Raw genomic sequence first — 26114 nt, 5'->3', positions numbered from 1 at the left:
TAAATGTCTACCACACACTACAGTGTATTTCCCTTAAGTCAGTGGTGTAAGACTGTGTTTTCCTGACATCTTCATCTGGCCTTGATAGGAGTTAATAATACACTGAATATTCAACATTGATGGAACAATTGTGCAACAAGACTGAATAAAAGAACAAGTCAGGTCTCCACACAGCACACATTTGGGATAACAACTATCCAGTAGGACAATTCATCAGGTAGGATGTCTTTTTGTTTTTGGGTTGTGAAATGAATCTCAGCAATAATTAGGATAATATGTCTAATCTTCTCACACTTTTATTCATACAGACACTTGTGTACAGAGACGTGACGTTTTGTGAAAACATGAAGACTGTGATTCTTTCTCTTCTGGTGTTGCTGGTCATCAGTCAGGGTGAGTTAACATTCGGGATACAACCAGTGGTGGAAAGTAATTAGTACTGTAATTAAGTGCAATTTTGAGGTACTTGTACTTTACGTGAGTATTTCCATTTGGTGCTACTTTATACTTCCACTCCACTACATTTCAGAGGGAAATATTGTATTTTCTACTCCACTACATTTATCTGACAACTTTAGTTACTTTTCAGATGAAGATTTGACACAATGGATAATATAACAAGCTTTTAAAATGCAACACATTGTTAAAGATGAAACCAGTGGTTTCTGACCTTTTTGGCTTTCGACGTCTTACAAAAAGCAGTGTGTAGTCGTGGTAACATTTCAGATGTCTATGAGTTGTTAACAGCTCCACCAAATAGTGATTTTTCCCTCTAAACTTCTCACATGGTTTCATTTCAATATAATGTTCAAATGATTCAATATTTCACCAAAAATCAAAGATTAGAGAAAAATTCTAAAAAATGAAAACAGATTTATGAATCAGAACTTTGTTTTTTCTTCTTTCCTCTTTCATTAATCATCTCATGACCCCTCAGATTTATCTGGTGACCCTGTGGAGGGGCCCGACCCCTAGGTTTGGAACCACTGGACTAAACTAGCTAACTGTATATAAAGTAGTTCAAACTAGCTCCATCTCCAGCAGCTACAACAGTAACATGCTGCTTACACACTGATGCTTCAGTATTAATAATCTAATCATGTCATATATAATAATATATCAGTCAGAGGAACCAAACCACTACTTTTACTGCAATACTTGAACTACATTTGGCTGCTAATACTTATGTACTTTTACTTAAGTAGGAATTTTCATGCAGGACTTTTACTTGTAATGGAGTATTTTTAAATTGCTGTATTGGTACTTGGACCTGAATGCTTCTTCCACCACTGGATACTCCCCAAACCTGCAGTCTGTTTGAAAAATTGAAATGAAAATGCAGCATTAGTGTGATCAGAATGGTGAAAAAGATTTTTTTTTTTTTTTTTTTAACCAGGTGAAGCCTTGAGGTGTTTCTGTGGAGGTGTGCAGCATAAATTCTGTCCAAGCCCTGTAGAGACCTGCTCTGGATCAAACAATTTCTGTGGCAAAGTCATGTTGACTGGTGTAATTTGTAAGTATTGTGGTATTCACTTACTAGGCCTGTGCAGCTTAAGATGCAAAAGTCACTATATGGTGAACAACTGCCATTAGTATTAAAACAATAAGAAAAATAATACATTATCTAATTGTTCATTCTGTCTTTTCCATGTTTTCACAGTTCCCTACAAACAGGGCTGTATGTCAGCAAATGACTGTAGGACTTACAATACAGACGCATCATCTTCCAATTGCTGCAAGAGCGATATGTGCAACAGATAAATGAACATCATCATCATTATTAATTTCTATAATAAAGAGCAATGTATTACAAGTTTAGCTGTTTTTCATTTTCACTTTTATTTTTGTCTCTCTTATTCATTCATCAGTAGTTTTTCTCCTTAAGATACATATCTTATATACAATCATTCTGTGTCTGATTAACCTGTAATATGTCAGTGCAAAGCTTAAACTGACCAAACCTAACACAAATGTGAGCTCATCCTATATTCACAATGTTCCACTTTTATCATATGATCTTTTATTTACAGTTAATTAATCATTTAGTCAATTAAAGCTAATACAGGGTTTTTTTTTACAAGCTGAGTTCATTTAGGTGCTTTATCTGGGGCCAATGACCACAACGTCACAACCCAATACACTTCTCACCATCACTGGCTGGTTTCCAAATGGATGTCATGAAAACCTAATATTAAAAAGCTAAAATAAAGTTAGCTGAATGAATGCATACTGTAACGTGTAATGAGCTCAATGAAATAAGCCTAATGATAAGAATTATTATTACGTTGTTCTCGGCCCTGTTCCCTGGATCAGCACTACACAGCATGCAGGGTAAAGGAGGGGGGAGGAGATGTTTTTGCCAAACCTGATAAATAAAACCTACAGTACACTTAAATAATATTTTATCAACACCAGATGAGTTGTCTGTACTTAATTGTTTATGTATTGGAATATGTCCACATCTATGCTTGCAGGAATTACGTTATAAGAACTGATACCAACACAAATACAGACATGAAGTAAAGTTTTACCTGCAGAGATGAGAACGCTTTCATTGGTCGGTTCATTAGTAATATGGAGTCATGTTCTGACTCTTTATTGGTTAATCTTGTGACTCTATTACAAAGGATGACTGAGTCTTGCCTTTTCTCAGCTTTGGATCTCCCTGTTTCAGTATCTCAGCTTAGCTAAATCAAAATTAATCTCTCAAACACTTCTTAAGACTTCTTATAACTCACTTCCACGAAGACTTTCTCTTTGTTTTAAAGGATCCTGATTTAAATTACATTAATTTCATGCCTCTGTTTTTTGTTTTGTCTCAGTTTCACTTCTATCGTCACACTTTTGCTTCGTATATCTATTAATTTGTATCCTACTTTGTTTTTGTGGCATAGCTTATTTGACAAAATATGAAAAATCATTGCACAAGGTCCACATAATGGAAATTATCTGAAGTTTTCAGTCACATCTCTTGGAAAATATCTAGTAAGTGGCGCTTGTGTTAAGAATTTTTTTTGTCAAACTTCTGTTTCCAAAGTCAATAATGAATCCTCAAGCTAAACTTGAACTGGTACAACATAAACTATAATAGCCTTCAGTGTGATGTCACAATTTGTCAACAAAAAGCACAACATTTTGTTGTTATTTCAACATTGTACACTTCCCTCTGACTGGCAGTGTTGCTATTTCACTAATTGGAGCGCATCATGAGGGAAAAATACCTTTACAGCTTGATTAGTCAGCTAAAGTTGGCATCAGCAACGAGTCACTTTTTTATTGTAAATATGGAAATTAAAAATATTTGTCACATTATTTGACATAATAGTGTGCTTTCTTGGCATAAATGACTGGCCTTGATAAGTTATTCTGTGTTAAGTGAACCCAGATGATGGTTAATAACACACTGGATTTGCATCGATTAACAAAAACAAATAGCACTGATAACTATTGATTTGGAGTAACAACACATCAGTAGGAAAGTTCATAAGGGGGGAATGTTTTCAAGTTTTTGTATATTTAGGAAAATGCTCCCAGCAATAATTAGAAAAGTACAGAGTTTGATTTTTTCACACTTCTCCACAGAGCGGTGTGCAGCAACGTAACACTGTGAAAACATGAAGACTGTGGTCGTCGGCCTTCTGGCGTTGTTGGTTGTCAGTCAGGGTGAGTTAACAGCAAACCTGCATTTTAATAAAACTTAATAATATCCTCCTCAAACCCAGCCAAGACTCTGCTGTTGATTAATACCTGTAAATGTATGATGTGTTTCCAGTTTGAGCTCAATGTCAATCATTTGTGGCAATGAGAATGCAGCAATAGTTTCATTTTACAATATTCGAACACGATTTTTTCTCTTTTTCCATGTGAAGCTTTGAGGTGCATTTGTGAAGGCCAGCTGAGCTGTTGAAGGTCGTTGGAGACCTGCCAAGATTTAAATGTCTGTGGCACCGTCAACATGTATGTTGGTCCCAGTAAAGTCTTGCAGTAGTCTTTACTAGGCATGTGCAGCAGCGTACTGAGGCATAAAAATCAGTCAAATCAGCCACCTCTGGTATGAGAACAAGAAGGAAACAACTTACCTGAACCAGTTCAGAATCATTACTTTCATCGAAAACTTGTCTAATGATCCAGTTTGTCTTTTCTGATGTTTTCAATGCTCCCAACTACTACAAGGTTTGCATGAGCTCAGGTGAGTGCATGGTGATGATTTATCCAGATGTATCATCTGCCTCTTGCTACAAGAGAAATCTGTGCAACAGATAAGTGAGTTTAATACAACACATCTTCCAATAAATGAATCAGTTGTCATGTAGTGTTTCATTTTTTTATACATCACTTTTTCCTCAATTCGTCCAATCATTTTCTAAAACTTGAATCTAATTGTTACACAGAAAGCTTTGTAGGACAGTTATTGTTTGTTTTTTAATAATTGAGCACTGTATGATTAAAGAGATGACACTTTCTCTAAGATTTACTGGGAATTAGTTTGAGCCATAGAAGAGACACACTTCCAATTCCCACAGACTTCATATTAAAGGCCAATTACAGGTATATTCACATTTTGGTTACATTTTTAGTGTGTTGCAGACCTGTTTACTCGTTTACTAGTTTATATCTATCAAGTATCAAAAAACAAACATCAAAGTCCCTGCACACGCAGTCAAATGTGATTTTATTTATTTTGGCTATAAACAGACCTCTTTCCGGACTGACACTCCTCTGTCTCTGCTGTTAAATCGTTTGCATGAACTCCCCGTTTCTTTACTTTTCTTTTCCTTTCATGGGAGTTGTAGACAGGAAACATGGGAGAGACCTTCAATAAACCTTTTTCACAGCAGACATTCATGACCCTGGTATAGTGCATGATGGTTTACTTAAAAGGAACAGAGTCATGGTTAATGTTGTCAGTTCCACCTGTGCTTATGCTGTTATGAAAAGTCAAAGTGTTTGCTGTGAAAAAGGTTAATTCATTAGATTTTTAATTTTTTTATTGTATCAAAACACCATCCAATCAGTCAGGGGAGTTTGTGTTATGGTGGAGGGGATTGTCTGTATTTGAATGGCACATTGTGCCTTTAACAATAGTATTTTAGTTTTCATCAGCAGCATCCTTCTGTTGTTAAACATTACAGGCTAACTAAGCCTGTGGCACACATATTTCAGCTTCTCTCTGCTTGTTATCTCGGGACTGTTGATCTCAGACAGATAATTAGCCTGCAGACTTTTCTCTTTCCTGATCATATTGCACCATCTTGTGGTAGACAAGATTGCAGAAAGGCGTGTTAAAAAAGGAAATCCATGATGTTCACTAAACCAGTTCATTAATGCCTGTTTTTATTGTACAATTAGTTATTCATTAATGAAATGTTTTATTACTACTTCTGGGACACTTGTGGTCCCCCATAGTGAAAGTGTGTTTTCCTGACATCTGGCCTTTATAGGTCATTCTGAGTTAATAATATACTGAATATTCAACATTGATGGAACAATTGTGCAACAAGACTGAATAAAAGAAGAAGTCAGGTCTCCACACAGCACACATTTGGGGTAACAACTATCCAGTAGGACAATTTATCAGGTAGTATGTCTTTTTGTTTTTGGATTGTGAAATGAATCTCAGCAATAATTAGGATAATATGTCTAATCTTCTCACACTTTTATTCATACAGACACTTGTGCACAGAGACGTGACGTGTTGTGAAAACATGAAGACTGTGATTCTTGCTCTTCTGGTGTTGCTGGTCATCAGTCAGGGTGAGTTAACATTCAGGATACAACCAGTGGTGGAAAGTAATTAAATACATTTATTCAAGTACTGTAATTAAGTGCAATTTTGAGGTACTTGTACTTTACTTGAGTATTTCTACTTTATGCTACTGTATACTTTCACTTCACTTCATTTTATAGAGAAATAATGTTTAATGATTTTTCCCTCTAAACTTCTCACATGGTTTCATTTCAATAAATGTTCAAATGATTCAATATTTCACCAAAAATCAAATATTTGAGAAAAATTCCAAAACTGAAAACAGATTTGTGTATCAGAACTTTGTTTTGTTTTGTTCTTCTCACGACCCATCAGATTTATCTGGTGACCCTTTGGAGGGGCCCGACCCCTAGTTTGGGAACCACTGGACTAAACTAGCTAGCTGTATATAAAGTAGTTCAAACTAGCTCCACCTCCAGCAGCAACAACAGTAACATGCTGCTCTAACACTGATGCTTCAGTATTAATAATCTAATCATGTCATATATAATAATATATCAGTCAGAGGAACCAAACCACTACTTTTACTGCAATACTTGAACTACATTTGGCTGCTAATACTTATGTACTTTTACTTAAGTAGGATTTTTCATGCAGGACTTTTACTTGTAATGGAGTATTTTTACATTGCTGTATTGGTACTTGGACCTGAATGCTTCTTCCACCACTGGATACTCCCCAAATCTGCAGTCTGTTTGAAAAATTGAAATGAAAATGCAGCATTAGTGTGACCAGAATGGTGAAAAAGATTTTTTTTTTTTTTTTTTAACCAGGTGAAGCCTTGAGGTGTTTCTGTGGAGGTGTGGCTAAGACCTGTCCACGCTCTGTAGAGACCTGCTCTGGATCAAACACTTTGTGTGGCAAAATCCTGTTGAGTGGTGTAAAAAGTAAGTATTGTGGTATTCACTTACTAGGCCTGTGCAGCTTAAGATGCAAAAGTCACTATATGGTGAACAACTGCCATTAGTATTAAAACAATAAGAAAAATAATACATTATCTAATTGTTCATTCTGTCTTTTCCATGTTTTCACAGGTATCCACAAACAGGGCTGTTTGTCAGCACATGACTGTATGATTTACAATACAGTAAAACACTTATCAATGGCCCTTTGCTGCGAGAGCGATATGTGCAACATATAAATGAACATCATCATCATTATTGATTTCTATAATAAAGAGCAATGTATTACAAGTTTAGCTGTTTTTCATTTTCACTTTTATTTTTGTCTCTCTTATTCATTCTTCAGTAGTTTTTCTCCTTAAGATACATATCTTATATACAATCATTCTGTGTCTGATTAACCTGTAATATGTCAGTGCAAAGCTTAAACTGACCAAATCTAACAGATAAGTGAGTTTAATACAACACATCTTCCAATAAATGAATAATCAGTTGTCATGTAGTGTTTCATTTTTTTTATACATCACTTTTTCCTCAATTCGTCCAATCATTTTCTAAAACTTGAATCTAATTGTTACACAGAAAGCTTTGTAGGACAGTTATTGTTTGTTTTTTAATAATTGAGCACTGTATGATTAAAGAGATGACACTTTCTCTAAGATTTACTGGGAATTAGTTTGAGCCATAGAAGAGACACACTTCCAATTCCCACAGACTTCATATTAAAGGCCAATTACAGGTATATTCACATTTTGGTTACATTTTTAGTGTGTTGCAGACCTGTTTACTCGTTTACTAGTTTATATCTATCAAGTATCAAAAAACAAACATCAAAGTCCCTGCACACGCAGTCAAATGTGATTTTATTTATTTTGGCTATAAACAGACCTCTTTCCGGACTGACACTCCTCTGTCTCTGCTGTTAAATCGTTTGCATGAACTCCCCGTTTCTTTACTTTTCTTTTCCTTTCATGGGAGTTGTAGACAGGAAACATGGGAGAGACCTTCAATAAACCTTTTTCACAGCAGACATTCATGACCCTGGTATAGTGCATGATGGTTTACTTAAAAGGAACAGAGTCATGGTTAATGTTGTCAGTTCCACCTGTGCTTATGCTGTTATGAAAAGTCAAAGTGTTTGCTGTGAAAAAGGTTAATTCATTAGATTTTTAATTTTTTTATTGTATCAAAACACCATCCAATCAGTCAGGGGAGTTTGTGTTATGGTGGAGGGGATTGTCTGTATTTGAATGGCACATTGTGCCTTTAACAATAGTATTTTAGTTTTCATCAGCAGCATCCTTCTGTTGTTAAACATTACAGGCTAACTAAGCCTGTGGCACACATATTTCAGCTTCTCTCTGCTTGTTATCTCGGGACTGTTGATCTCAGACAGATAATTAGCCTGCAGACTTTTCTCTTTCCTGATCATATTGCACCATCTTGTGGTAGACAAGATTGCAGAAAGGAGTGTTAAAAAAGGAAATCCATGATGTTCACTAAACCAATTCATTAATGTCTGTGTTTATTGTACAATTAGTTATTCATTAATGAAATGCTTTACTTCTAGGGCACTTGTGGTCCCCCATAGTAAAAGTGTGTTTTCATGACATCTTCATCTGCCTTTATAAGTCATTCTGAGTTAATAATACACTGAATATTCAACATTGATGGAACAATTGTGCAACAAGACTGAATAAAAGAAGAAGTCAGGTCTCCACACAGCACACATTTGGGATAACAACTATCCAGTAGGACAATTCATCAGGTAGGATGTCTTTTTGTTTTTGGATTGTGAAATTGATCTCAGCAATAATTAGGATAATATGTCTAATCTTCTCACACTTTTATTCATACAGACACTTGTGCACAGAGACGTGACGTGTTGTGAAAACATGAAGACTGTGATTCTTTCTCTTCTGGTGTTGCTGGTCGTCAGTCAGGGTGAGTTAACATTCAGGATACAACCAGTGGTGGAAAGTAATTAGTACTGTAATTAAGTGCAATTTTGAGGTACTTGTACTTTACTTGAGTATTTCCATTTGATGCTACTTTATACTTCCACTCCACTACATTTCAGAGGGAAATACTGTACTTTCTACTCCACTACATTTATCTGACAACTTTAGTTACTTTTCAGATGAAGATTTGACACAATGGATAATATAACAAGCTTTTAAAATGCAACACATTGTTAAAGATGAAACCAGTGGTTTCTGACCTTTTTGGCTTTTGACGTCTTACAAAAAGCAGTGTGTAGTCGTGGTAACATTGCAGATGTCTATGAGTTGTTAACAGCTCCACCAAATAGTGATTTTTCCTTCTAAACTTCTCACATGGTTTCATTTCAATATAATGTTCAAATGATTCAATATTTCACCAAAAATCAAAGATTAGAGAAAAATTCTAAAAACTGAAAAGAGATTTGTGTATCAGAACTTTGTTTTTCCTTCTTTCTTCTCTCATGAATCATCTCATAACCCCTCAGATTTATCTGGTGACCTTTTGGAGGGGCCCGACCCCTAGGTTGGGACTAAACTAGCTAACTGTATATAAAGTAGTTCAAACTAGCTCCACCTCCAGCAGCTACATTTTGTTGCTAATACTTGTGTACTTTTACTTACGCAGGATTTTTCATGCAGGACTTTTATTTGTATTGGAGGATTTTTATATTTTATATTTTACTTAAGTAAAGGATCTGAATACTTCTTCCACCACTGGATACTCCTTGAACCTGCTGTCTGTTTGATCAATATTGAAATGAAATGAATGAATGATCAGAATGGTGAAAAAGAATTTTTTTCCCCAGGTGAAGCCTTGAGGTGTTTCTGTGGTGGCAATCAATTCTGTTCAAGCCGCCAAGAGACCTGCTCTAGACCACACAATGTCTGTGGCACAGTATACTTTTATGGTCAATCCAGTAAGTATTGTGGTATTCACTCACTAGGCCTGTGCAGCTAAAGATGCAAACGTCATTATATTGTAAACAACTGCTATTAGTATTAAAACAATAAGAAACAGTACATAACCTAACTGTTCATTTTGTCTTTTTTCTGCCATGTTTTCACAGCTCCCTACCTCCAGGGTTGCATGACATCAAAGGACTGCAGGGCTTATAAAACAGGTTTATCATCTGTCACTTGCTGCAATCGTGGTCTCTGCAACAAAGTTTAATAAACATCATTTTTATCAATATCAACATATCTTGCTATACATGAATACTCTACTGTGAGTATTCATGTATCCTTACAATAAAGAACAATGTGTTACAAGTTTAGCTGTTTTTAATTTTCACCTAAGAAACACATCTTATATACAATCATTCTGTGTCTGATTAACCTGTAACATGTCAGTGTAAAGCTTAAACTGACCAAATATAACACAAATGTGAGCTAATCCTGTATTCACAATGTTCCATTTTTATCACATGAACTCTTTTTACAATTAACTAATCATTTAGTCAATTAAAGCTAATACAGGGTTGACAGTATTAATTTTGAGAGAGGAGTTTTTTACAAGCTGACTGTGTTTCATACACAGATCTATTCAGGAAGTTCATTTAGGTTTTTGGGCTTTATCTGGGGCTTATGACCACAACGTCACAACCCAATACACTGTTAACCATCACTTGCTGGTTTCCAAATGGATGTCATGAAAACCAAAATTGAAAAGCTAAAATAAAGTTAGCTGAATGAATGCATACTGTAAAGTGTAATGATCTCAATGTGTGCTGTATTTCCCCCTCTCACGTTCTGGGCTCTCATATTTGTCAAACTTCATGCAATATACAAACCCTTTCTATGCAAAAGTTTGTAATCTGTGTATTGTCTTGGCTTTACTAAAGTGTGTCTTTAAAAAAAAGCCAGTATATACTGTATATTTTTTTCAACATCCTCAGAGCAATTTGCAGTTGATAATACCTGTTACCTCCTTGCATGGTAAAGTTGTTTATTCTTTTTTCCTAAGGAAAAGGTTTCCAAATCAATGTGTAAGCATTCTACATGACTACCTGTTGATTGTGTGCACAGATATTATATTTGTATTATTGTATTACTGAGTGATTTGAACACTAATAAAAGGATCTTAAAATCTATTCTACAACTGACAGGCAACCAATGAACGGACTTTAGGACAGGTGAGATGTATGCTCTGCTTCTGGTCTTGGTCAGTACACGTGCTGCCGCATTCTGAAAGATCAGTAGCTTATTTATAGCTTTCTTAGGTAGAGCCAGATAGAAACTTCTCAAATATACAGCTGAAATTTGGATAATCATTTAGTTGTTTAAATACTAATTTCTTAAGAATTTTACTTAAAAAGAAAGGTTTGAAATTGACGTGAAATTGTTTAGCACTAAAGGATCCAGGTTGCTTTTCAGGTCACTGTGCAGACATGCATGCAACATTCTGCATACAGTGGAATTCACTATTTGATGCAACACTGACACCCTCCCTTCAGGAGAAGTTTCACAATAGCAGTTTGCAGTGCCAGGGGGAAAATACCAGTGCACACACACACACACACACACATAGATACAGACAACCAAACACATGATCCCCTGCCTAGTGCGGATATGGTCAGGTGAGCATGTGGAGGGTTTTAGTTGCATTATGTCGTTCCTGAGCATTTCTTTGTCAACAGCAGCAAAATCATTCATAGTAGTCTTAGGCAGAGGGAAAGTATCCAAAGACAGGGGCTCAAACACATTCTGTATAATATGGTTTGGATCTAACCTAATTTTTGTGATCTTGTCTCTGAAAAATGCTGCAAACTCTTCACATTTCGATGTTGAGGTGGCTTCTTGGAGCTGGATTTATGAGGCTGTCAGTAGTTGAGAAAAGCATTCTGGGATTATTGTGATATTCAGAAATCAGGTTTGAGAAATTAGCTTGTCTTGCATTTCTCACTGCTTTGTGTTCTTTAAAAATGTCATAATGGTCTTGCAGCTTAGTTTTTCTCCATTGACGCTCAGTTTTTCAACAGTTTTTCTTTAAGTTAATAACATCCCCAGTTTTCCATGGTGGTTTATGTTTACATTTAATCTTTGATAACTTTGATCAGCTGAAACATCACAAGAGGAAGGAAGGATCTGTGGGGGTAGGCTTGATAGGGTCAAGTGAGCAGGTGGAGGGTTTTAGTTGCATTACGTCATTCCTGAACATTTCTTTATCAAGAGCAACAAAATCATTCATAGCAGTCTTAGGCAGCGGGAAAGTGTCCAAAGACAGGGGCTCACACACATTCTGTGTAACTTGGTTTAGATCCAACCTGATTTTTGTTATCTTGTCTCTGAAAAATTCCGCAAACTCTTCACATTTTGATGTTGAGGTGATGAAAGAGTGGTTTTTTGGAGCTGGATTTTTTGGGCTGTTAATAATTGAGAAAAACATTCTGGGATTATTGTGATTTTTAGAAATCAGCTTTGAGAAATTAGCTTGGCTTGCATTTCACATTGCTTTGTAGAAGATAGTGAGGTGTTCTTTAAAAATGTCATAATGGACTCACAGCTTAGTTTTTCTACATTGACGCATCGCTTTTCCACAGATTTTATTTAAGTTGATAATGTCCCCAGTTCACCGTGGTGGTTTCTGTTTAGATTGAATCCTCCTATGTTTGGTTGGTGCCATAGAGTCAATGGTAGTCTTCAGCTTATTGTAAAATTATTGGCTAAATCATAACAAGAGGAAAGAAGAATCTGTAGGGGTATGTTATAAATATGATTTTTGAAATTTTCAGCAACTTCAGGGGTAAGATAACATTTCATAACAACCTGCTCAGTAACAAATCTAGATGATGATACAGTAGTGGTCTGAGAATACCAAGTCAATTACAGAGGACACAACAATCCTTAGACCATGAGTGATAATTAGATCCGTGAACGTGTGACTGCAGTTGTGAGTCAGCCCATTAACATGTTGAATAAAATCCATAGAGCCAGGCGTGCCACCAGGGATTTTGGACCCCATGAAAAGATATCACATTGGACCCCACCACCACAGGCCTCACCAACCCTGCACAATTGCTGTAACCACACCTCAGGAACCCAATCTCTTGTAGTCCAGCACTTACTGTATGATATTTACTGACAGTGAGCTGTGAAAATATAACCCTGTGCAGACATGCATGCACCATTCTGCATACAGTGAAATTCACTATTTGATACACCCTCTATAAGAAATGTATTAAAGACCATCTTTAACAGTCTAAATGTAATTTTAATGGTAAAATTCTTGAATGGAAAATTATCTTTAACATTAATTAATAACTTAAAATACATATAAATTAAATATCCGTTAACATCTTTAATTAAAATGAATTAAGATTATCATCTATAGAATGATATAACAAACAGAAGATTAAAATCAGCAGCAGATTTCTGAACTAAGTGTACATACCAACTAAGTATACGACCATTTCTTATCATTGAAAAGGATTTAATCATTTTTCTTTTTTCCATAATAATAAAAAAAGAAATTACGCCAACTGACATGTCATTCAACACAATGCTGCTTACCTCCTTTTTCAGTTGGGAGTAGGGCTGGTTCATTGTTGGGGGATGGGGATGGGAAGACAGGACGGCTGATCCCGAAGCTGCCTCTGTTGGGTCTGGCACCAGGCAGGACAGGAACAACTGATTTAGTATCAATAGCTTGCTAAAAGTTTGCCTGCATTGATTAAATGTCGGCTATAAGTGGAGCGAAATATAAACACTCAGAATTTTCTGTGAAGATATTAAGTAACTGATGTTAGGGAAGCAAAAGTGGCCTCTTTCATTATGGACTAAGCTAACAGGTTAATTTCCACCACTCATGGACAACACCCATCTTTTTTTGTGTATATGTATAAGTGTGTAAGTGAATGTATCTTTCATGTATTTGTTGAGAGTGATTTTTGCAGACGAACTTCCCAGATGAGAAATTTAGCAGCAGTTATCAGCAATAACCCTAAAAATAAAAACATCATAAAAGTGTCATCTCTATATTTTTATGTGGAGTTTATTGCTCTTTTTAGTTTTGTGTTTCTGAAAGCCTGAACCTGAAAAACAAACACATAATGTTCTGTTAGTTGCATGGATTTTGAAAGTCAAACATTATTTCATTTTCTCTTTATAATGAGGTTGTGATGATTATTACAACAGTTTGTTTTATATGAAAAGTGTCAGAGAGGTAATATTGTTTATTTTAGGAATGAGTAAAGAGAATATCTCGGAGAAGACAAAAAAAAAGCTGGAAAACATCACATTACCTCATACTTTCAAAGTACATCATATTCTCATTCAGCAGCTTCATTACTCAGACCAGATAAACATAACCAGTGAGTCACTCACATTACAAAATGTTAACAATATTAATATTGGTAGTTACAGTATTGATATGTCTTGTTCATGTGGTTATGGAGTTACTATCTTTTTGTTTAATTATCTACTGCAATACAGTGCATTTCCCTTAAGTCAGTTGTGTAAGACTGTGTTTTCCTGACATCTTCATCTGGCCTTTACAGATCATTCTGAGTTAATAATACACTGAATATTCAACATTGATGGAACAGTTGTGCAACAAGACTGAATAAAAGAAGAAGTCAGGTCTCCACACAGCACACATTTGGGGTAACAACTATCCAGTAGGACAATTCATCAGGTAGGATGTCTTTTTGTTTTTGGATTGTGAAATTGATCTCAGCAATAATTAGGATAATATGTCTAATCTTCTCACACTTTTATTCATACAGACACTTGTGCACAGAGACGTGACGTGTTGTGAAAACATGAAGACTGTGATTCTTGCTCTTCTGGTGTTGCTGGTCATCAGTCAGGGTGAGTTAACATTCAGGATACAACCAGTGGTGGAAAGTAATTAAATACATTTATTCAAGTACTGTAATTAAGTGCAATTTTGAGGTACTTGTACTTTACTTGAGTATTTCTACTTTATGCTTCTGTATACTTTCACTTCACTTCATTTTATAGAGAAATAATGTTTAATGATTTTTCCCTCTAAACTTCTCACATGGTTTCATTTCAATAAATGTTCAAATGATCCAATATTTCACCAAAAATCAAATATTTGAGAAAAATTCCAAAACTGAAAACAGATTTGTGTATCAGAACTTTGTTTTGTTTTGTTCTTCTCAAGACCCATCAGATTTATCTGGTGACCCTTTGGAGGGGCCTGACCCCTAGTTTGGGAACCACTGGACTAAACTAGCTAGCTGTATATAAAGTAGTTCAAACTAGCTCCACCTCCAGCAGCTACAACAGTAACATGCTGCTCTGACACTGATGCTTCAGTATTAATAATCTAATCATGTCATATATAATAATATATCAGTCAGAGGAACCAAACCACTACTTTTACTGCAATACTTGAACTACATTTGGCTGCTAATACTTATGTACTTTTACTTAAGTAGGATTTTTCATGGAGGGTTTTTACTTGCATTCGAGTATTTTCACGCTGCTTTCGGCAGTCTGTTTGATCAAAATTGAAATGAAAATGCAGCGTTAGTTTGATCAGAACGGTGAAAAAGATTTTTTTTTTTTCCAGGTGAAGCCTTGAGGTGTCACTGTGTACGCGATCGAGACTGTTCAGGCCCAATACAGACCTGCACTGGACCAACCGATGTCTGTTACTTCGCCGTCGCGTATATACCCGGTAAGTATTGTGGTATTAATTGAGTAGGCCTGTGCAGCTAAAGATGCAAAGGTCGCTATATGATGAACTGCTGCAATTACTATTAAAACCATAAGAAAAATAGTACATTACCTAACTGTTCATTCTATCTTTTTCAATGTTTTTACAGATCTCACCATAGCCAGGGGTTGCACACCAGCAAACGAGTGTAGGACTATGAGATTTAGTGATCATGTCGTATCTTCCGGTTGCTGCAGGGGCGATCTGTGCAACAAATTTGGAGAATCAAATAAATGAGAATCATCATTATTAATATCAACATATCTTACAAGAGAGTCATACTCTGCTGTGAGTGTTCCAGTATCCTTATAATAATGAGCAATGTGTTAGAGGTTTAGCTGTTTTATATTTTCACTTTTATTTCTCTCTCTTATTCGTTCTTCAGTAGTTTTTCTCCTCAAGATACATATCTTATATACAATCATTCTCTGTCTGATTAACCTGTAATATGTCAGTGTTTATGTATTAGAATATGTCCACATCTATGCTTGCAGGAATGAAATTATAAGAACTGATACCAACACAAACACAGACATGAAGTGAAGTTTGACCTGCAGAGATGAGAGATATATATAATAAATATATACAAATATAGTTACAAACAGTTATTGCATTACACAGAAACCTTTGCAGGACATTGTTTTTTTTCTTGTTTGTTTTTTTAACAATTGAGCACTGTATGATTAAAGAGACGACACTTTGATCCAATGTGTGCCGGTGGTTGTGATTTGGCATTAACATGTTGAATAAAATCCACAGAGCTTAACACATTTAGGAACTTAGCGGCTTTAGAGTCAGTCACATTATCCACATGTAGATTAAAATCACCTATAACCACAATGTTGTAATAATTGGTTCTGACAACATTTCGGTGAAGTCATCTAAAATGATAGGACACTGTTTGGAGGGTCTATATATTGTTATAACAAGCACAGGGGGGTGGGATTTTAACATTACAGCATAGTGTTCAAAGGAGCAAAAATCAACAATAGAGATATTTCTACAATGTAGAGCATCAGCAAATATAGAGGCAGTCCCATCGCCTTTTTTACCATACCTTCTAAAATTCTCAAAACTATAGCATGGAGGGGACGTCATACTACAACAGTAACATGCTGTTTACACACTGATGCTTCAGTATTAATAATTTAATCATGTCATATATAATAATATATCAGTCAGAGATATTCTATTGGAGTTTTTTTACATTACTGTATAACAGATAAATTGACCCTGTATGAGCCAGTCCGCAGCCTTAGATCCTCAGGTTGGGCCCTTCTGGCTGTTTCAAAGTTGAGGCTTAAAACTAAAGGTGACCATGCTTTTGCCATCAAGGCCCCTCGGCTTTGGAAAGACCTGCCTGACGAGATAAGGTTAACAGAATCACTAACTTCTTTTAAATCACTTCTTAAAACCCATTTCTACAGACTTGCTTTTATGTTTCTTTTAATCTTTTCATCATCTCTCTATTGTTTTTCATTGTCTTCTACTGTTGTCTTCTTAATGTCGGACTTGTTATTTCTCTCTTTTTATCTTTATAGTAAAGAGCAATGTGTTACAAGTTTAGCTGTTTTTCACTTTTATTTTTCTCTCTTATTCTTTCTTCAGTAGTTTTTCTCCTTAAGATACATATCTCATATACAATCACTCTGTGTCTGATTAACCTGTAACATGTCAGTGTAAAGCTTAAACTGACCAAATCTAACACAAATGTGAGCTCATCCTATATTCACAATGTTCCACTTTTACCATATGAAGTTTTTTACAGTTAATTAATCATTTAGTCAATTAAAGCTAATACAGGGTTGACGGTATAATTTTGAGAGAGGATTTTTTTTATAGCTGACTGGGTTTCATCCACAGATTTATTCAGGAAGTTGATAAGCAGGAGTTCATTTAGGTTTTCAGGTTTTATCTGGGGCCAATGACCACAACGTCACAACCCAATACACTGTTCACTGTCACTGACTGGTTTCCAAATGGATGTCATGAAAACCAATATTAAAAAGCTAAAATAAAGTTAGCTGAATGAATGCATACTGTAACATGTAATGAGCTCAATGAAATAAGCCTAATGATAAAATAAGATTACATTGTTCTCGGCCCTGTTCCCTGGATCAGCACTACACAGCATGCAGGGAAAAGAAGAAGGGAGGAGATACTTTTGCCAAACCTGATAAATAAAGTACACTTAAATCATATTTTATCAACACCAGATGAGTTGTCGGTACTTAATTGTTTATGCATTGGAATATGTCCACATCTACGCTTGCAGGAATTACAGTATAATAAGTGATACCAACACAAATACAGACATGAGAAATATATATAATAAATATATACAAATATAGTTACAAACAGTAATTGCATTACCCAGACAGCTATTGTATGATTAAAGAGATGACACGAGATGACAAGATTTAATGTAAATTATTTTGCTCTGGCTGCTCTGGAAGACATTTGAGCCATAGAAGACACACTTCAAATTCCCACAGACTCACAACTTTATATTAAAGGCCAAATACAGGTATATTCACATTTTGAATAAGCTTTTAGTATGTTTCTCAACTAAAATCATTATTTAAATGCGGACCTGTTTACTCTTTTACTGGCTTTTATCTATCAAGTATCGAAAAACAAACATCAAAGTCCCTGCACACGCAGTCAAATATGATTTTATTTATTTTTGATTTTCAGGACTGTGTTTGATTTACACCCCTTTGACTCTGCTGTTAAATCTGTTACATAAACTCCCCCTTTTCATCATTTTCTTTGTTGTTTGTTTTTTTGGGGTATTTTTTTTTCATCACATTTGCCTATTTTAGCCAGTTTCACATGGGAGGTGTAGACAGGAAACATGGGAGGGACCTTCAACAGACCTTTTTCACAGCAGACATTTTTGAAATACAGTAAAGAAAACACAGGTGCAATTAATAACATTAATTAAAGTTAATTGTAATATTTTGGTCTAAAAAAGTTTTGTTCAGCGTTTGGTTGTTTTTAGTAGTTTTAAGCCTATTTTTCGCAAACGAAAATTAGCATTAGGATTTTCACAGTTGACCATAGTATGTCAATGCACCATGCTAACCAAGCTAGCAGCTATGACCTAGCATTACGGTCAGCTTCACCCTCTTGTCCAAATAGGGTCACTACTGGTTGTCAAAATGCAAATTCAAGGCTTCAAAATGGGAGTCCACAAACCAACGGGTGACATCACATGACATGCAACAAAGGTCCGCGGCAGGAACTGAACTGTGAATGATGCGTTTATGTGGGATGCTTCTTAACCAGTAGACTACCAGGGTGGACCTAAACTACCATGAAAAACTATTGAAGAAAAAATAAGAGAGACAAATAAAAAGTGGAAATGAAAAACAGCTAGATTTGTAACACATTGCTCTTTATTATGAGGATACTGGAACACTCACAGTAGAGTATTAATGTATTGCAAGATATGTTGATATTAATAATGATGATTGTCATTTATCTGTTGCACAGATCGCTCCTGCAGCATTTGGAAGATGTTTGAGCACCCTGAAAATTATACCAAATGCAGTTGTCTGATGACATGCAACCCTTGAAATAGGAGGGATCTGTGAAAACATGGAAAAAGACAGAATGAACAGTTAGGTAATGTATTGTTTTTCTTATTGTTTTAATACTAATGGCAAAAATCCTACTTAAAGTAAAAGTATTAGCATTGGGTGTATCCTGAATATGAACTCACCTTGAGTGACGACCAAAAATACTAGAAGAGCTCTTGCAATACATTAATACTCTACTGTGAGTGTTCCAGTATCTTCATAATAAAGAGCAATGTATTACAAATTTAGCTGTTTGTGTTTGCTCAATGCTCCTCTCTTCTGATTGGTTGCCTGTTTTCTGAGTGACGCACACCCAGGCCAACTACTGTAATGGATTATAGCCTACTGTAGCAAGGAAAAAACAAGGCTCTGGGTAAAAGTCACCAGTAAATTGTGATGGCCATGAGTGAGGATAATGTTATCCAAACTTGGGAAGGCTGTGCAATGACAAATTTGCTTCCTGACATCCAACAACTGTGCAATGATTCCTCCGCTGTCTGTCTCTCCTCTACTCTGCTCTGTGTGTGAAGGCTAAGCCCCGCCCCCAGTGAAACACAGAGCAGACAAGAGGAGAAAAACCATAAACGACCATAAATGACAACAAAACGCAGTAGAGACTCTCACACTGAGCTGAAATGAAACACACATTTCCACACGTTATCGTCTAGTGTCTTTTCAAAATAAAGCACTTTCGTGTTCATGATAAACAAAATAAAAGCAATATAACAAATACATTTACAAATGCAAACTTTACACACATGTTAATCACTGTATTGGGGTAATTTAAACTCAGCATTAATAATTAACTTGATAGTTACTGCATTAAAACCATTTTTCAGGTACTCAACCCAACCCATCTTACAACAGCACCATATAGTCTATACACAAAATCTGGTACAATGTATTTTAAGTATTTTTAATGTTTTTTTCTTATTTGTACAGCACCTTGAGTTACTACTGTATCAAAAGTTCTATATAAATAAATAAACTAAAACTTAGATAAAAACAAACATCTTAAAAATGCTGGTGATGTCCACTTCTGATGGTAACCAGGCAACGTACACATTAAAAGCCCTCTAGCATTTTACACACATTTCATTTCACATGTTCTCACCATATACTGGGTTCTGACCTAATCTTGTTTCCACTGTTTGTTGGTGCAGTAGATATCACCCTATTGTGTCGTGTAAATGTGTACTATGTTCTTTAACAGTGAAGTAACCATGGAAAAATATCTATTTCGACTTGTTACTCCTTTTTTTAATAAGCAGCAAACATTTCACAAGCATGGGTATTGCAGCTGCATATAACATACTGTAAATAATCACAAAATAATGTAGAAATAAAAAAAATAAAAAATAAAAATAATAATAAATAAAAATAATAATAATGGTAAAAATGTAAGAAAAAAGAAATAGACATATAATATTGATGTGGTATGAGAACAATATTAATGGAAAAAAGCAAAGGGAGAGAAGAATAATTAGGCATTTACAGAATTTACTGTATGCTGTCATCTGTTCACAAAGTCAAAAGACATTTTGATGCTTTAGCTTTTTTAGAGATTTAAATTAGCTTCTCAAATCATTTTCAAAAGCTGAAAGTTTTAGATATTTTTTATCATTACCATATATGAAACTCCAAATTATACCTAATTTTTCACAAACTCATTACAAAAAGGGTTTACGTCATTAACCAGCCTTGTTCTGACGTGCCACCATCCCGCCATTTCATTGGTTGTGACACTGCGTCACATGACAGAAGAGTTCAGGAAGTATTTTGGTTACACAAAGCGGAAGCGTACAGTTTACTGAACCTGAAAGTGTTTCAGGAGAAAAAGAGGAAAACTGCAGTCCACGAGGAACAACACTGTTATAAATCATAATACACAGGGCGGAGTGGACATTGTTTTTCGTGGCTGGTAAGTATGTTGGCGTGTTATTTGTTTGTTTTTAGTCATTTTTCCTGTTAGCCGATGGTAACATTGCTAACTTAGCCTCGTAGCTAACTTGCAATTTTTGTTTTTGTTTTCTTGTGCCGTTAAAGTTAAGATTAGCCTGCTTAGCGATGTAATCAGTGTCTTTATCTGTTATTGGTGCGTTTCTAAGTAGAATATGAATCCAGATTGTGTTTACATCTTAAAGCTGCCGAGGTAGTATAAATAAACCTTTTGCAAGTGTCTTAAACTGCTTAACCCATTTTAATAATTGCACAGTTCGACCAATATTGGATTTTTGAGACTGATATCAGTGTTTCACAGTTTAAAACAAACCTAACGACGATATATCGGTCAGAAGTTTTTACATAAACACATAACAAAGAATTAGAGCTGCAACTAACGATTATTGTCACTATCAATTTATCTTTTACTTTCGTGACTAGTCGATTAGTTGTTCGTTTCCCAAAGCCCAAGATGGAACCTGAAATGTCTTCTTTTGTTCTGACAAATAATCCACGACCCCCAAATATTCAGTTTTCTTTCATAGAAGACTAAAAGAAACCAGAAAAAATGCACATATAAGAAGCTGGAACCAGGAAATTTGACTCAAAATGATTAATCTAACATGAAAATAGTTGGTGATTCGTTTTTTGTCGACTGAGAAGTCGATTAATCGACTAATCATTGCAGACCTGTACAGAATTGTGACTCAGAGAGAGACTAAGCCCTCTGTTGAATAAGCATGCAATATTACATTGTTTATTTTAATTATCTCAAACATAATTTAAACATTCCTGACATATACCCCAATGCAGACGTCTGCAATATGCTAATATTAGCCATTATATCACTCTGGCTGATATTAGCTATAGTTATTGTTAAGAAGGTTGATCATTTAGTTTGGTGACTCCACTATTATGGAACGTCACATTATTAAATTAAATGCAACATGATATGCATAACTCCTTACTTGTGTTACATGCTAGTTACACATTTTTGAATTTTATTTATTTTTATTTTTTGTCTTTGTATGTCCATGCCTCATGCTTAAGTGAATCTAATGCTGAAACAATTGGTCAGTTAATTGATTGGGCAATCAACAGAAGATTAATCTTCAACAAATGTGATAATTAATTAATAATTTATGTTATTGATCAATCAACATACCAATCTTCCTCTGTTTCTCTGGTTGTTAATGACAGAATAAATCAAATCAAATCCACTTTTGAAAGCAGATCTGCAACACGAGAACCTCCATAATTTTGCCCTTTTTAAACTAATTTTTGGTTTGTTTTCTCATAATTGGCTCCACTGATTCAGATGTCTTTATTTATTAAGGTCCCCCAGGTCACTCCACCTCTGACCGTCCCATCTGCTTCTTGTCACCAGGAGTTTGCCCCTGACGTCGTTCACCATCAGTGCCCGACTAATCGTACTCAGTTCCCGTCACCACCTCTCTAGTCTGTAGTTTCAGCCCAGCTCAGGTCGTCTCATCCAGAACAGCCTCTATCTCTGTCAATGGCGGGGCGCGGTGGAGGAGCAACCAGGCCTAATGGTGCCGCAGCAGCAAACAAAATCTGCCAGTTCAAACTGGTGCTGCTGGGGGAGTCAGCAGTGGGGAAGTCAAGTCTGGTGCTGCGCTTTGTCAAAGGCCAGTTCCATGAATACCAGGAAAGTACAATTGGAGGTAAGAAAAACACATTGAAGAGTACAGTCTAGACTTGCTCTATGTGAAAAGTGTCCTGAGATAAGGTCTGTTGTGATTTGGTGCTATATGAATAAAATTGAATTGAATCTTGACATTTGAGGGAGTAAAGTCTGTTTAAACAGACTGTGTGTTTTTTATGTAGGCAAAAATTGGATATCGTTGGAAAATTGTCAGTACTTGTGGTAGCGCTAATACTTTTTTTCTGCAAAACCTTACTTTAAGAAATATTAACAGTTTTCTAAACTCAAGCAGCTGTATAAAACTTTGCTTTGATAATAAAATAGTCAAAAATTGATAAAATTGAAATCAAAAGCCTTCAGATAAAAGAATAAGATAACACATCTGACCAGACATTTTGCTCAAGTTCAAGATACTTCGTTACAGACACATTTTGCTTGGTACTAAAAAGTGTTGAGGTTCGATACCCAGCCCTAGCGCCAGTGTAGTTCACTAAATGATGTAAAGGCCCTGTCATTTTCCATATTAGGGTACTAATACATTTTCATTCCACTGATGTACATTTGTCCTTCTCAGCTGCCTTCCTGACACAGACTGTCTGTCTGGACGACACCACTGTGAAGTTTGAGATCTGGGACACAGCAGGTCAAGAGCGCTACCACAGCCTGGCTCCAATGTACTACAGAGGAGCCCAGGCGGCAATCGTGGTCTACGACATTACCAACACAGTAGGTTTCACCTGCAGGGTAACTGTTGGGGGACAGAGCCTATGCGGCCGATTGCAATATGATGAACTTTGATGTACAGTGGTGTTTTAACAATACAGTTTTATTACTTGTAGTTTTTTCTGTCATTTTGTCAATTTCAGTGTTACCAGAAGTGACCGTTAAAGACCGCTAAATTCAAAAGTTTAAAGCACCACTATGCCGAAAATAGACTGCAAATATGACTTTAAAATTAGGTCTGTGAGGGTGTTAAGACTCGTGGGTGTTTTGAAGGCATGTCTTTCGGTCAGGTGTTGGTCAACCTCGTCATGAAAATGTTCTTCCAATGTTAAATACAGCTATTATATATTGTTATGAGAGAGCAATATTAATCAAGTTTGTTGCTGCTTTTTTTTTTTTTTTAAGGATACTTTTGCACGAGCGAAAAACTGGGTGAAGGAGTTGCAGAGACAAGCCAGTCCTAACATAGTGATCGCTTTGGCCGGCAACAAGGCAGACATTGCAAACAAGAGAGCTGTAGAGCTTCAGGTATGAAGACATATAAATATTAATCTATTCTACATTTTAAAGCAAAGTCATTTCAGATATTCAAAGCTTTGCCAAGAATTTATTAAATCATAACATTGTGTTCAACTTGTCTCTGGAGTCAATTTCTAATATTCTCCTCAATACTTTGTTCTCAGGAGGCACAAACATATGCCGATGACAACAGTCTACTCTTCATGGAGACGTCAGCCAAGACCGCCATGAATGTCAATGAAATTTTCATGGCTATTGGTAAGTGCCTCACTCTGTTGAGTCAAAGCTTCCTCCTAACAGGTGGATATTTTAGGCGTTAAGTTAGAATACAGCCTACTTATTTCTTGCTGGTTCAATTTAACACAAATTCTAAAAGTGAAGACAAACACGACTTTTCTTTCCTGACCCTGAGCACCGGTTAGATGGAAGAAGAAGAAAACAGCTGCTAAACAACAGGAAAACTACAGAGCCCAGCAGTTGTCATGGGGGAAAAATATGACTATTTGTGCAGACAAATTAGTAATTCTTACATAAATGAACATGACTTGAAACAATACTGTAACATTTTATTATATGTCCAACAAAACTGCATTAAACCCAAGTGGCTCATTCATGTCAGATTGTCTATGACCTGATAACTTTTTTGGCTCTTTTGTTAAGATCTTAGAGAGTTCTGATAGAGAAACCAATAATTTTAAAGGTGGGTTAGTTGGATAAGTTTGCTTTTTGTGAGAAATGGTCAGCCGGGTGAAAAAAAAAAATCAATATGAAGGAATAAGTAATGTACTTGTAGGCACTAAAATGCCAAAACACAGGTGCAAGTCTGTTGCTAACAGTCCGAGTTTTGCTGATTTACTAATTACAAGAATTCTTTTTTCCCTCATGACGCCTGACAGGCGCAGAAGAAAATAGTGTTTGTTTTTTCCTTTTGAAATGTTAGAAGTTTCTGTTAAAAGTGTTATGTGTATAATACTATAATTTGATAAATTGAATCTCTGAACTTATAAATGATTCATATTTTAACATGTTATCCTGCGTCTGCCTTACCTCTTTAGCAAAGAAGCTACCTAAGAACGATCCTCAGGGTGGAGCTGGACAAGGAGGGCGGACCAGGACAGGAGTGGACCTACAAGAAGCCGCTCCGCAGGGCCGCAGCAGCCAGTGCTGTGGTGGCGGCAATTAGCAAGTACAAAACAATGAACTTAGTGAGCGAGCCTTGAACATGGTTTTAAGGACAGCACGTAGCTAAAACCCAGAAAGGCAGGAAAGGGCAGAGCCACTCGCCACTCCTGCACTTAAACTGAGATTACAGATGAGATTATCTGGATCCTCTTTGATTAAAGGAACATTTTTTTTAAAAAGAATCATAAGCTAGAGGGAAATACCAAGATCCCTCACTACTCTTCTCTTCTGTCTCTGCCCCCTGTATCTATCTACCTCCCTGTTCATCCTCAACTTCTGTCTCAGTTGATTGAATTCTGTCTTAAATGAATTTTTTGAAGGGTGATGCTGAGGTTTTTGCCATTTGTTTGTGTGTGTGTGTGTGTGTGTGTGTGTATGTGTGTGTGTGTGTGTGTGTGTGTGTGTGTGTTATGTATGTGTATGTGTGTATAAACTATATATATTATATATATTTACATATACACACATATACATATATATTTTGTGTTGTTTACTTTTCTACTCCTGTCATTTCCCTCCTCATTGATCATCATAATGAAAGATACAGATACCCAACTGTAAAGTACTAAAGCTGAAATTGCAAATGAAAGAGCAATTAATCTTAAGTGGGTTTTTTGTCTCATTGCAGTTGAGATCTCAGCATTTTGTCATTCTTGTTAGGGACCGAGGTTACATCACGGTGATAAGGAAAGCTCTAGACTTCGCTTATTGAAGCAGGTCATGATTCATTAGGCTACACATCTGAAGATGTTTTTGAACTGTGCAACAAATGCAGTTGTTTGCATTCATTGTGTATTGATACCTGTAACACCAGAGAGTTGTTAGCCTTTTTTAAGAGAAATGTGAAAATAAATTGTAAATCTAAAACGTAATAAATAACATGAAAGAGTATTTGTGTTCTGAGTTGTTTTCCAGTGTATGCTGAAGCAATGGTGGACATTTCGAATGAATTAGTTCATGTATGATGATTATTTGCAGTAAGAAGCAGTGCAGCCTCAATTTAAATACTACAATAAAAAAATATAATGACTGTATCTGCATACCTTTGTATTAAAAGTGTTTCCTATCTTCAAAAAGTGTTAACAGATGTTGGGAAAAGGGGGTCATTTTAGAGTTAGGACCTCCTATATTTGACTTAATCT

General features: G+C 35.8%; 2 protein-coding genes and 4 long non-coding RNA genes across 7 annotated transcripts; 4 read left to right on the top strand and 2 right to left on the bottom strand.

Moving 5' to 3' along the window:
* The first annotated feature begins 132 nt into the window (after nucleotides 1-132).
* Nucleotides 133-1810, top strand: LOC122971508. The gene is made up of 4 exons (XR_006399492.1): nucleotides 133-217; nucleotides 309-393; nucleotides 1397-1513; nucleotides 1661-1810. It is a non-coding gene; the product is annotated as an uncharacterized LOC122971508 (long non-coding RNA).
* A 5184-nt stretch (nucleotides 1811-6994) lies between these two features.
* LOC122971510 lies at nucleotides 6995-17158 on the bottom strand. The gene is made up of 2 exons (XR_006399494.1): nucleotides 17022-17158; nucleotides 6995-7071 (listed from the first exon to the last, which is right to left on the bottom strand). It is a non-coding gene; the product is annotated as an uncharacterized LOC122971510 (long non-coding RNA).
* Nucleotides 8273-10762, top strand: LOC122971507. Its single transcript, XR_006399491.1, has 4 exons — nucleotides 8273-8437; nucleotides 8529-8613; nucleotides 9479-9589; nucleotides 9740-10762. It is a non-coding gene; the product is annotated as an uncharacterized LOC122971507 (long non-coding RNA).
* Nucleotides 9744-15512, bottom strand: LOC122971509. Its single transcript, XR_006399493.1, has 3 exons — nucleotides 15430-15512; nucleotides 13182-13273; nucleotides 9744-9827 (listed from the first exon to the last, which is right to left on the bottom strand). It is a non-coding gene; the product is annotated as an uncharacterized LOC122971509 (long non-coding RNA).
* Nucleotides 14203-16060, top strand: LOC122971506 (lymphocyte antigen 6D-like). Its single transcript, XM_044338201.1, has 4 exons — nucleotides 14203-14304; nucleotides 14396-14480; nucleotides 15211-15318; nucleotides 15467-16060. Exons 2-4 carry the CDS (start codon nucleotides 14432-14434, stop codon nucleotides 15592-15594), a joined length of 285 nt encoding a protein of 94 aa, XP_044194136.1. The 5' UTR covers nucleotides 14203-14304; nucleotides 14396-14431; the 3' UTR covers nucleotides 15595-16060.
* A 3544-nt stretch (nucleotides 17159-20702) lies between the features above and the next one.
* Nucleotides 20703-25863, top strand: LOC122971504 (ras-related protein Rab-5C-like). Of its 2 annotated transcripts, none has more exons than XM_044338200.1 (6): nucleotides 20703-20862; nucleotides 22270-22567; nucleotides 23123-23274; nucleotides 23677-23799; nucleotides 23955-24048; nucleotides 24846-25863. In XM_044338200.1, the coding sequence occupies exons 2-6, from the start codon at nucleotides 22399-22401 to the stop codon at nucleotides 24971-24973; spliced, it is 666 nt and encodes a 221-aa protein (XP_044194135.1). In that variant the 5' UTR covers nucleotides 20703-20862; nucleotides 22270-22398; the 3' UTR covers nucleotides 24974-25863. The 2 variants fall into 2 exon arrangements, with proteins under 2 accessions (XP_044194135.1, XP_044194134.1); XM_044338199.1 differs by having other exon boundaries at nucleotides 22219-22567.
* The last annotated feature ends 251 nt before the right edge of the window (nucleotides 25864-26114 follow it).

This window comes from Thunnus albacares, chromosome 20, assembly GCF_914725855.1.
Source record: "Thunnus albacares chromosome 20, fThuAlb1.1, whole genome shotgun sequence".
NCBI classification, from domain to species: Eukaryota; Metazoa; Chordata; class Actinopteri; order Scombriformes; family Scombridae; genus Thunnus; species Thunnus albacares.
This window is presented reverse-complemented; position numbering and strand designations above follow the sequence as displayed.

What these genes read in the sequence shown, in the direction of transcription:
- LOC122971506 (XM_044338201.1), top strand. Translation starts at nt 14,432, where the DNA reads ATGAAGACTGTGATTCTTGCTCTTCTGGTGTTGCTGGTCATCAGTCAG. An exon ending in GTTGCTGGTCATCAGTCAGG is followed by an intron (nt 14,481 to 15,210) that starts GTGAGTTAACAT and finishes TTTTTTTTCCAG; the next exon opens with GTGAAGCCTTGAGGTGTCAC. An exon ending in CGCCGTCGCGTATATACCCG is followed by an intron (nt 15,319 to 15,466) that starts GTAAGTATTGTG and finishes ATGTTTTTACAG; the next exon opens with ATCTCACCATAGCCAGGGGT.
- LOC122971504 (XM_044338200.1), top strand. Translation starts at nt 22,399, where the DNA reads ATGGCGGGGCGCGGTGGAGGAGCAACCAGGCCTAATGGTGCCGCAGCA. An exon ending in CCAGGAAAGTACAATTGGAG is followed by an intron (nt 22,568 to 23,122) that starts GTAAGAAAAACA and finishes TGTCCTTCTCAG; the next exon opens with CTGCCTTCCTGACACAGACT. An exon ending in TCTACGACATTACCAACACA is followed by an intron (nt 23,275 to 23,676) that starts GTAGGTTTCACC and finishes TTTTTTTTTAAG; the next exon opens with GATACTTTTGCACGAGCGAA.